The 12,485-nt window shown below is 43.4% G+C and overlaps 1 protein-coding gene across 4 annotated transcripts in view; it reads right to left on the bottom strand.

The window, feature by feature from the left end:
• LOC140464189 (inactive rhomboid protein 2-like) overlaps nt 1-12,485 on the bottom strand; it is a 135,141-nt gene that overhangs the window by 21,141 nt on the left and 101,515 nt on the right. For all 4 annotated transcript variants that reach the window (XM_072559036.1, XM_072559034.1, XM_072559035.1 and 1 more), the window contains exon 14: nt 8,962-9,056. In XM_072559036.1, the coding sequence (XP_072415137.1) occupies nt 8,962-9,056 (95 nt within the window). The remainder of the gene's footprint in view (nt 1-8,961; nt 9,057-12,485) is intronic.

Here is a 12,485-nt window from a genome sequence, read left to right as displayed (position 1 = left end):
TTTCGAGGAGATCCACCTCCACCACTGTCTCAGGCAGTGCATTCCAAATCCTAACAACTCTCTGAGTAAAGGTCGGGCCAAGTGGCCTATTTCTCCACTGTAGGGATGCTATAGCTATGTCTAGGAGAAAGTGAGGACTGCAGATGTTGGAGATCAGAGCTGAAAATGTGTTGCTGGAAAAGCGTAGCAGGTCAGGCAGCATCCAAGGAGCAGGAGAATCAATGTTTCGGGCATGAGCCCTTCTTCAGGAAGAAGGCCTTCCTGAAGAAGGGCTCATGCCTGAAACATTGGGCATGAGCTTTTCCAGCAACACATTTTCAGCTATAGATATGTCTAAACAGGATTCTCTTCACTCCCACCTCTCTTGCTGACCATTTTGAAATTGTGACTCCAAGTTACTGATCAATTGGTGGAAACAGAATATTCTTTTTCATCCTGTCATTATTATAATTTTGAATACCTCATAAAGATCCCCTTCTAATATTCTCTGCTCCAAAGCAAAGAAAGCCTATTTCTGTAATTGGTGAGTATCGTAGGTCATTTCCCTGATGGTGGGCGAGTTCAAAAATATTTGATGAGGTCCACTTGGCTGACCACATTACAATCACTCCAATCAGTGATAAAAGCTATTTTCCTGCCAACAACCAGGTGATTCGCACTCAGGTAAGGTGAGTGGAGAAAGATTTAAATGGAACCCAAGGGGCAACATTTTCATATAGAGTGTGGCTCATATGTGGAATGAACTGCCTAAGGAAGTGCAGTTACAGTTACAACATTTAAAGACATTTGAATAAGTAAATAAGTAGGAAGGTTTAGAGGGGTATAGGCGAAAGTTTCATAGTAATAGAAGCAGGAGAAAGCCATTTGGCCCATCGAGCCTGCTCTTCCATTCATTAAGATCATGGCTGATCTATCCATCATCTCAGCTCCTGCTACCTGCATTATCCCCATTATCCTTAATCCCCCTACCCTGCAAAAACCCATCCAACTGTGTCTAGAAAATATTTAATGAATCTGCCTTTAAATGCGAACAAGTGGGATTAGCTTAGTTTGGGAAATCTGATTGGTGTGGACAAGTTGGACCAAAGGGTCTGTTCTGTGCTGTATGACTCTGTTCAAAATCCCTCAAAGCTGTACTATTCCAGGAAATCTCCTTTGCACTTTCTGCAGGACGTTAACATCCTTCTTTAAACAAGGTGCCTCAGAAGTGAACACAATACTCCAAATGTGGCCTGACAAATGATTTGTAGAAGCATAGTAAGGGGTGCGGAGTGATTGCTGAGAGATATTATCACTGGACTGTTAATCCAGAGACCCAGGCAATGTTCCAGGGACCCAGGTTCAATTGCTGCCACGACAGATGGTCGAGTTCAAATTAAAATAAAACATTCAATGAAGAGACCAAGGATAACCAGGAATCCATTGTTGATTGTCGGGAAAAACCCATCTGTCTCATTAATGACCTTTAGGGAAGGAAACCGCCATCCTTACCTGGTCTGGCCTATATGTGACTCCAGATCCACAGCAATAGGGTTGACTCTTAACTCTTAGAGCAATTAGGGATGGGCAATAAATGCTGGCCTAATCAGCATTGTCCATGTTCCATGAATGAGTATATAAAAAAAAGTATCATTTTCTTGCTTTTATATTCTATGTTTGTATTTATAAACCCAAGGATCTTATTAAGTTAATAAAATAACTGTTTTGACTTGCCCAGCCACTTTCAGAGAATTCTGCGTTTGAACCCCAAGGTCCCTCTGCTCCTATCCCCCCTTCATAGTTGTCTCATCAAGCCTGAATTGTCTCTGTGTTTCATTGAACATACAGCACAGAACAGGCACTTTGGCCCACAATGTTGTGCCGAGGTTTAAGCCTAATGTAAAATATAATAACTTAACCTACACACCCCTCAACTCACTGCTATCCATGTGCATGTCCAGCAGTCGCTTAAATGTCCCGACTGACTCTGCTTCCACCACCACAGCTGGCAACACATTCCATGCATTCACAACCTTCTGTGTAAAGAACCTTCCTCTGACATCCCCTCCATACCTTCCTTCTAATATCTTCAAACTATGACCCCTCGTACCAGTCAATCCTGCCCTGGCTCTTGACTCTATCTATGCCTCTCATTATTTTGTATACCTCGATCAGGTCTCCTCTCTTCCTCCTTCTCTCCAGAGAGAAAAGTCTGAGCTTATTCAACCTTTCTTCATAAGGTAAGCCCTCCAGTCCAGGCAGCATCCTGGTAAACCTTCTTTGCACCCTCTCCAAAGCCTCTGTATCTTTCCTATAGTAGGGCGACCAGAACTGGACACAAGATTCCAAGTGTGGTCTCACCAGGGATTTGTAGAGCTGCAGCAAAACCTCACGGCTCTTAAACTTGATCCCCTGTTAATGAAAGCCAAAATACCATATGGTTTCTTAACAACCCTATCCACTTGGGTGCCAACTTTGAGGGATCTATGTACTTGCACACCCAGATCCCACCGTTCCTCCACACTGCCAAGAATCCTGTCTTTAATCCTATATTCAGCATTCAAGTTCGACCTTCTAAAATGCATCACTTTGCATTTATCCAGGTTAAACTCCATCTGCCATTTCTCAGCCCAGCCCTGCATCCTGTCTATGTCGCGCTGCAGCCTGCAGTAGCCCTCGATACTATCAATGGCACCTCCAACCTTTGTGTCATCTGAAAATTTATTAACCCACCCCTCAACCTCCTCATCCAAGTCATTTATAAAAGCTACAAAGTTCAAAGTTTGTGAGAAGATTTGTAACTCGGGTGCTCGTTGTTGTGGTTCTGTTCGCTGAGCTGGGAATTTGGCTTGCAAACGTTTCGTCCCCTGTCTAGGTGACATCCTCAGTGCTTGGGAGCCTCCTGTGAAGCGCTTCTGTGCTGTTTCCTCCAGCATTTATAGTGGCCTGTCTCTGCCACTTCCGGTTGCCAGTTCGAGCTGTCCGCTGTAGTGGCCTGTATATTGGGTCCAGGTCGATGTGTTTGTTGATAGAGTCTGTGGATGAGTGCCATGCCTCTAGGAATTCCCTGGCTGTTCTCTGTTTGGCTTGTCCTATAATGGTAGTATTGTCCCAGTCGAACTCATGTTGCTTGTCGTCTGTGTGTGTGGCTACTAAGGATAGCTGGTCGTGTCGTTTCATGGCTAGTTGGTGTTCGTGTATACGGATCGTTAACTGTCTTCCTGTTTGTCCAATGTAGTGTTTTGTGCAGTCCTTGCATGGGATTTTGTACACTACTTTAGTTTTGCTCATGTTGGGTATCGGGTCCTTTGTCCTGGTGAGTTGTTGTCTGAGCGTGGCTGTTGGTTTGTGTGCTGTTTTGAGTCCTAGTGGTCGCAGTAGTCTGGCTGTCAGTTCAGAAATGCTCCTGATGTATGGTAGTGTGGCTAGTCCTTTGGGTCGCGGCATGTCCTCGTTCCGTTGTCTTTCCCTTAGGCATCTGTTGATGAAATTGCGAGGGTATCCGTTTTTGGCGAATACTTTGTATAGGTGTTCCTCTTCCTCTTTTTGTAGTTGTGGTGTGCTGCAGTGTGTTGTGGCCCTTTTGAATAGTGTCCTGATGCAACTTCGTTTGTGTGTGTTGAGGTGGTTGCTTTCATAGTTCAGGACTTGGTCTGTGTGTGTGCCTTTCCTGTAAACCTTTGTGGTGAAGTCTCCGTTCGGTGTTCTCTGTACCATCACGTCTAGGAATGGGAGTTGGTTGTCCTTTTCTTCCTCTCTAGTGAATCGGATTCCTGTGAGTGTGGCGTTGATGATCTGGTGTGTGTTCTCTATTTCTGTGTTTTTAATTATTACAAAAGGTGTCATCCACGTATCTGACCCAGAGTTTGGGTTGAATTTGTGGTAAGACTGTTTGTTCTAACCTTTGCATTACTACTTCTGCTATGAGTCCAGAGATTGGTGAACCCATGGGTGTTCCGTTGATTTGTTCGTATATTTGGTTGTTGAATGTGAAGTGTGTTGTGAGGCACAAGTCCAGTAGTTTAAGTATGCCGTCTTTGTTGATAGGTTCAACGTCCTGTTGTCTGTTATGTCTGTCCAGCAGGTTGGCTATTGTTTCTTTGGCTAGGGTTTTGTCGATGGAGGTGAACAGTGCCGTTACATCGAATGAGACCATAGTTTCTTCCTTGTCTATGTGTATATTTCTGATGATGTCCAAGAAATCCTGTGTCGATTGTATAGATTGTCTGGATCCACTGATCAGGTGTTTCAGTTTCTGCTGTAGTTCTTTGGCCAGTTTGTGTGATGGTGTCCCTGGTAGTGATACTATGGGTCTGAGTGGGATGTCTGGTTTGTGCACTTTGGGTAGTCCATAGAATCTGGGGGTGTTGTTGCTTTCAGGTTTCATTCTTTGTAGGTCAGACCTGGTTCTCTGTCCGTTTTTTTGTAGATTCCTCAGTGTGTTGTTTATCCTATTGGTGAGCTGTGGGGTGGGGTCAAACTTCCTCTTTTGGGAGGTGTTGGTACCTGCAAGTAGTTGTTGTGCTTTTTGGATGTACTCTGCTTTGTCCAGGATGACCGATTATTCTGCCTTTGTCTGCTGGTAGTATAATTATGTTCTTATCATTTCTTAGTGATTTTAGTGCTTCCCTCTCCTTGGTGTTGAGGTTATGTGTTTGTGTTTTTTTTGATAACAAAGGTTTACAGGAAAGCCACACACACAGACCAAGTCCTAAACTATGAAAGCAACCACCCCAACACACACAAACGAAGTTGCATCAGGACACTATTCAAAAGGGCCACAACACACTGCAGCACACCAGAACTACAAAAAGAGGAAGAGGAACACCTATACAAGGTATTCGCCAAAAACGGATACCCTCGCAATTTCATCAACAGATGCCTAAGGGAGAGACAACGGAACGAGGACATGCCGCAACCCAAAGGACTAGCCACACTACCATACATCAGGAGCATTTCTGAACTGACAGCCAGACTACTGCGACCACTAGGACTCATAACAGCACACAAACCAACAGCCACGCTCGGACAACAACTCACCAGAACAAAGGACCCGATACCCAACATGAGCAAAACTACTGTAGTGTACAAAATCCCATGCAAGGACTGCACAAAACACTACATTGGACAAACAGGAAGACAGTTAACGATCCGTATACATGAACACCAACTAGCCACGAAACGACACGACCAGCTCTCCTTAGTAGCCACACACACAGACGACAAGCAACATGAATTTGACTGGGACAACACAACCATTATAGGGCAAGCCAAACAGAGAACAGCCAGGGAATTCCTAGAGGCATGGCACTCATCCACAGACTCTATCAACAAACACATCGACCTGGACCCAATATACCGGCCACTACAGCGGACAGCTCGAACTGACAACCGGAAGCGACAGAGACAGGCCACTATAAATGCTGGAGGAAACAGCACAGAAGCGCTTTACAGGAGGCTCCCAAGCACTGAGGATGTCACCTAGACAGGGGACGAAACGTTTGCAAGACAAATTCCCAGCTTGGCGAACAGAACCACAACAAACTACAAAGTGCAGAGGCCCAAGTACAGAGCCCTACGGGACCCCACTCACCACTGACCTCCAGGCAGAATACTTTCCATCTACAACCACTCTCTGCCTTCTGTCAGCCAGCCAATTTTCTTCCACCAAAATGCAGTACCTCACACTTCTCCGGGTTATAGTCCAACAGGTTTATTTTGAAGCACTAGCTTTCGGAGCACCGCTCCTTCATCAGGTGGTTGTGGAGAATAAGATTATAAGACACAGAATTTATAGCAAAAGTTTACAGTGTGATGTAACTAGAATTATATAATGAAAAAGACCCAAATTGTTTGTTAAGTCTCTCAGCTTTTAGAATGACCAGGTTGGCATCAATTCTTTCATATGTAAATCGCAAAACTTTTTTTAAAAGTTACATTCTCAAGTGCACTTTAACAATTGGTGTCATGTTGGCCCAGATAAGGTATTGAAGGTGTGAGCTCCCCTGTGTGAGGCTGTCTGTGCCATAATGGTCAGACTGATTCTCATCTAAAAAACGGATTTACAGAATCTTACGTGGATTCATGTAGTTTTTGAGAAAAGTACAATGTAATTCTGCAAGTACAAATTCACCCCACAAACTTCTATATATATATGTCTGTGTGTGTGTGTGTGTGTGTGTGTGTGTGTGTGTGTGTGTGTGGAGGAGCAAGGAGGGGAGGTAGGGAGCGATGGACAAGGCAAGGATGCTCTGAGACATGGTATATTGGTGAGACCAAATGGAGGCTTAGGCAACAGATGAATGGACACCGCGCAACAATCACCAGACAGGAGGGTTCCCTCCCAGTCGGCGAACACTTCAGCGGTCCAGGACATTCGACCTCGGACCTTCAGGTGACCATCCTCCAAGGCGGACTTCGGGACAGGCAGCAATGAAAAGTGTCCGAGCAGAGGCTGATAGCCAAGTTCAGTCCCCATGGGGATGGCCTCAACCGGGATCTTGGGTTCATGTCACACTCCAGGTGACCCCATTGCACTATACACACACACAGACACTCATACACACGCATACTCAGACCCTCTCTCATACACTCCCACACACACCCTCTCACAGACTTAAACCCCTTTACACTCACCCACATGCACACACCTTCTCACAGACACTCATAACCCTCCTCCCTCCCCCCCCCCCCACACACATATATATATATAGAAGTTTGTGGGGTGAATTTGTACTTGCAGAATTACATTGTATTTTTCTCAAAAACTACATGAATCCACGTAAGATTCTGTAAATCCGTTTTTTAGATGAGAATCAGTCTGACCATTATGGCACAGACAGCCTCACACAGGGGAGCTCACACCTTCAATACCTTATCTGGGCCGACATGACACCAATTGTTAAAGTGCACTCGAGAATGTAACTTTTAAAAAAAGTTTTGCGATTTACATATGAAAGAATTGATGCCAACCTGGTCATTCTAAAAGCTGAGAGACTTACAAACAATTTGGGTCTTTTTCATTATATAATTCTAGTTACATCACACTGTAAACTTTTGCTATAAATTCTGTGTCTTACAATCTTATTCTCCACAACCACCTGATGAAGGAGCGGTGTTCCGAAGGCTAGTGTTTCCAGATAAACCTGTTGGACTCTAACCGGGTGTGGTGTGATTTTTAACTTTGTCCACCCCAGTCCAACACCGGCGTCTTCAAACCATTACTCACATTTCTCTGCATTGAAATATTGGATAATGGGGCTTGATTTCAGCACATCACCCATTGAGTCCATTACATTACCTTCACAATAAATGACCACATTCTATTTGCCCTGTTAACCATATGCATATTAACACTTTGTGATTCATGCACCAGGGCAGACAGATCCCTCAGTACATCAGACTTTTGCAATCACTTTCCTTGTTAATAATTTTCTATTTTTCTATTCTTTCTTCCCACGTTGGTAGGTTCACATTTTCCTATATTATATGCCTCCTGCCAAATATTTGCCAGCCCATTTAATCTATCCCTAGCCCTTAGTAAATTTCTTGTGTACATTTCATGGCTTACCTTCTACTTAACAGTATGTCATCAACAAATTTAACTACCATTCATTTAGTTTCTTCATCCAAGTCATTACTATAATTTGTCAATAACTGAGGCAGAAGCACTGATTCCTGTGGCAGTTCACTCGTCACATCTTGCCAATGACCCACTTCGACGGACTCACTGTTTCCTGGTCACAGTCTAGTCCTTGGTGCACATTATGATGTCACCCCATAAACTTGTCGTGTGTCTCCCCCTGAAACGTTCCACCCCTCACCTTGAAAGTGTGACTATTGTTATTGAATCCTTCGCCCTGGGAAAGAACTTGTCTCTATCCACCCTGTCTATACCCTTCATGATTTTGTAAACCTCAATCAGGCTCCCCCCTCAATCTCCTTTTCTCTAGTGAAAATAAACCCAACCTACTCAACCTCTCTTCATCGCTAGCACCTTCCATACCAGGCAACATCCTCGTAAACCTTCTCTGCACCCTCTCCAAAGAATCCACATCCTTTTGGTAATGTGGTGACCAGAAGTGTACACAGTACTCTAAATGCAGCCAAACCAATTTTAACATGACTTGCCAGAGCCCTTATACTCAATACCCCGTCCGATGAAGGCAAGCATACTATATGCCTTCTTGACCATTCTACCACTCTATCTACCTATGCAGCAACCTTCAGGGTACAATGGACCTGCAATCTCTGCTCATCAAATATTCCCAAGGCTCTTCCGATCATTGTATAATTCGCTCTGGAATTAGTCTTGCCTAAATGCATCACTTCACATTTGTCTAGTTTAAATCACATTCACAGGTTTCCCTTTATCCACATCAGTCATTTACTTTATCATTAAAACTCCACTTTGTTTGTTCATGGGATGTGGCCACTGCTAATTGGTCCAGTATTTATTGTCCATCAATAATTACCCTGGAGAATTTGACCGAGACACATGTTCATCAAATGTGACTTCTCTTTTCTCAGAACCAGATTGACTCTGCACATTTGTGTTCACATTTTCTTTGTGCTTTGCTATAACCTCCTTAATCACTTCTCTTCTCACAGATTTTAACCAACTGTCTATATTTTCCTGCTTTCTGTCCCTTCGCTTTTGTAAACAGAGGAGTCACATTCGCTATTTTTAATCTGATTGGATCTTTAGAGTGTCTTGGGACTTTTGGAAACTTCAATCCAAAGCCACTTTGAAGTCCAGCAGGACGCGGACACTTGTCAGATTTCAGACATAATCATTTTCTCTGTCCCCTCTCCCAGGACATTGTAATTGTTCTCACTTCTTTCCCCTCACCTCCCGATTTACTTGTATTTCTGGGATAGCGCTTATATCTTCTATGATGAACCCAGATGTAAATGAGCAGTTCAATTTATCTGCCATTTTCTATTTCCTGTGACTAATTGCCTGGACTGAAAGACACCCACCTGCCCTTTGTCCCAATGCAGCAGGGTCTTCCTTTGATAGCACAATCCATGTGTTTCAAACCCGTTTGCTTCTTCTTTGCTTGATAGGTGCAAATCTGTACAAACAGAAGGACAGAGCCATCATTCCAGCTTATTCCCAACATTACTGCAAGTGATCATTTCTCAGATATATTCTTGAAGATATGTTTATGTGTAAATGAGCTAACTTATCCCTTGCTGGATGTAGGTTTGCTCGCTGAGCTGGAAGGTTCATTTCCAGATGTTTCGTCACCCTACTAGGTAACATCTTCAGTGGGCCTCCGAGCAAAGCGCTGTTGATAATTCCTGTTTTCTATTTATGTATTTGGATTTCTTTGGGTAGGTGATGTCATTTCCTGTGGTGACATCATTTCCTGTGGTGATATCATTTCCTGTTTTTTTTCTCAGGGGATGGTAGATGGGATCTAACTCGATGTGTTTGTTGATAGAGTTCCGGTTGGAATGTTATGCTTCTAGGAATTCTTGTGCGTGTCTCTGTTTGGCTTGTCCTAGGATGGATGTGTTGTTCCTGTCGAAGTGGTGTCCTTCCTCATCCGTATGTGAGGGTACTAGTGAGAGAGGGTCATGTCGTTTTGTGGTTAGTTGATGTTCATGTCTCTTGGTGTCTAGTTTTCTGCCTGTTTGTCCAATGTAGTGTTTGTTACAGTTCTTGCACGGTATTTTGTAAATGACATTAGTTTTGCTTGTTGTCTGTATGGGGTCTTTCAAGTTCATTAGCTGCTGTTTTAGTGTGTTGGTGGGTTTGTGGGCTACCGTGATGCCAAGGGGTCTGAGTAGTCTGGTTGTCATTTCCGAGATATTTTTGATGTAGGGGAGAGTGGCTAGGGTTTCTGGACATTTTGTCTGCTTAGATCTGACGAGGGAGTTGAGGAAGGAATGGTCTTTTTGAAATGCTGATGGGATGAGGAGGGAAATATATCCCTAGTGGTGGGGTCTGTTCGTAGGTGGCAGAAGTGGCAGAGGATAATGTGATATAATCGGAGGTTGGTGGGGTGGAAGGTGCCTCCAACTGAACTATATCCTGCTGTATCCTCTGATAATCCTCCTCACTATATGTAACTCCACCAATCTTTGTATTGTCCACAAACCTACTAATCCGACCAGCTAGATTCTCCTCTAAATCATTTATGTCGACCACAAACAGCAGAGGTCCCAGCGCTGATCCCCGTGGAACACCACTAGTCACAGCCCTCCATTCAGAGAAGCATCCTCCTACCGTTACCCTCTGTCTCCCATGACTAAGCCAGTTCGATATCCATCTTGCCATCTCACCTCGATACCATGTGACTTCACCTTTTGGTTACAGTGTGATATGAGGGGCCTTGTCAAAGGCTTTACTGAAGTCCATGGAGACAACATCAACCACTTTTCCCTTCATAACCTCCTCAAAAAAACTCAACCAGGTTAGTGAAGCATGATGTCCCCCGCATAAAACCATGCTGTCTATCACTAATCAGTCCATTTGCTTCTAAATGTGTCTAGACTTTGTCCCTAAGAATCTTTTCCAATAATTTCCCTACCACCAATATGAGGCTCACACCTGTAGTTCCCTGGATTATTCCTATTACCCTTCTTTTACAATGGGACAACTTTGGCTATTCTCCAGTCCTCTAGGACCTCACTGGTGGCCACAGTGGATACAAAGTTGTCTGTTAATGCTCCAGCAATTTTTTCTCTTGCCTCCCTCAATATTCTGGGATCGATCCCATCAGGACCTGGGATCGTATCTACCTTAATACTTTTTAAGATGCACAACATCTCTTCCTTTTTAATAGCAACTTGGCTTACAAATTCAACACTCTCTTCGCTCAGATTATCCTTCACCAATTCCTGCTCTTTAGTGAATACCAACACAAAATATTCATTAGGACTTCACCTCCCTCTTCGGGTTCCACACACAGATTCCCCCCTTTGTCCTTGAGTTGGCCAACCCGTTTCCTGGCAACCATATTGCTTTTTATATGTGTATAAAAAGCCTTGGGATTCTCCTTAATCCTCTTTGCTAACGACTTTTCATGATCCTTTTGTGTGGAAACATATTTCAGGAGGAAGGGGCTTCAGATTCTTTGAGCATTAGGACCAGTTCTGGGCAAGAGATACTGAGTAAGGTTGTTTTACAACACAATGGGAGTGGGGAGATTCACTGCTATGGTCAGGCTGTTTAAACAAAATTGGTAAGGAGATTTCAATCAGCATACAGGAGTGGGAAAGAGTTGCATAAAGGGATGAGAGGGTTGTATAAGGAAAGAGAAACAGTTAGTATCATATTATATAGGAGGAGATTTGGAAAGGTTATAGGAATACAAAGACAGCTTTAAGTGTGAACTGACAATGTGCCATGAGGGCATTGCAAATTCAGTAACTGAGTGGAAATATAATGTAGCATAACAGAAACCTGGCTTTAAAATAGTTCATCTTTGAAGGGCCCATAGAAACTGGGAGTCAAGTCATTTTCCGATTTCACATTCCCAAGGACTGGTACAATGCACATGTGCACACTGTCTACATAGCTCACAGTCACATTGTTAAAAAAAATCACACAACACCAGGATATAGTCCAACAGGTTTATTTGGAAGCACTAGCTTTCGGAGCGCTGCTCCTTCATCAGGTAACTAGTGGGGCAGGATTATAGGACACAGAATTTACAGCAAAAGATCAGTGTGTTATGCACTGATGTGATGAATTAAACGAACCTGGATTGCTGTTAAGTCTTTCATCTTTTAGAATGGGTTACAGGTTTCAGTTCATTAATATGTAAATCATAGAACTTCTTTCAAGTCACAATCCTGAGGTAACTTAAGGTTTTATAAAAAAAGGTGACATCTTATCTCAGACAACACATTAAAGGTGTGAGGTTAGAGTCTGTCTGTATTCAAATCTTGAATCAGACTGCTTTGATTTCCAAAGTAGGTATTTATAAAATATCACATGGACTGACTGCCTACAGAATGTGTTTTTTTGAAAAAAGTATAATGCAGTTGCTAACAAAATTCTCCAAATACAAATTCACTCCTTTTATATGTGTGTGTGTGTGTGTGTGTGTGTGTGTGTCTGTGTGTGTATGTATGTGTATGTCTGTGTGTGCGTGCGTCTGTGTGTGTGTCTGTGTGCGTGCCTGTGTGTGTATGTGCCTGTGTGTCTGTATGTGTTTGTGTCTGTGTGTACGTGTGTGTACGTGTGTGTGTATATGTGTGAGTGTGTGTGTGAGTGTCTGTGTATGTGTCTGTGTCTTTGTGTCTGTGTGTGTTTGTGTTTCTTTGTGTGTGTGTGTGTGTGTCTGTGTGTGCGCGTGCGTCTGGGTACATGCGCCTGTGAGTGTCTGTCTGTGTGTATGTGCATGTATGTGTGTCTGTGTGTATGCGTGTGTGTATCTGTGTGTATATGTGTGTCTGTGTGTGTGTTTGTCTGTGTGTGTATGTGTGTGTGTCTGTGTCTGTGTGTGTATGTGGGTGTTTGTGTCTGTGTGCGTGTGTCTGTGTGTGTA

Source organism: Chiloscyllium punctatum, chromosome 39 (genome assembly GCF_047496795.1).
Source record: "Chiloscyllium punctatum isolate Juve2018m chromosome 39, sChiPun1.3, whole genome shotgun sequence".
In the NCBI taxonomy this organism is placed as follows: domain Eukaryota; kingdom Metazoa; phylum Chordata; class Chondrichthyes; order Orectolobiformes; family Hemiscylliidae; genus Chiloscyllium; species Chiloscyllium punctatum.
The sequence above is the reverse complement of the archived record's forward strand: the minus strand, read 5'-3'. Positions and strand labels throughout refer to the sequence as shown.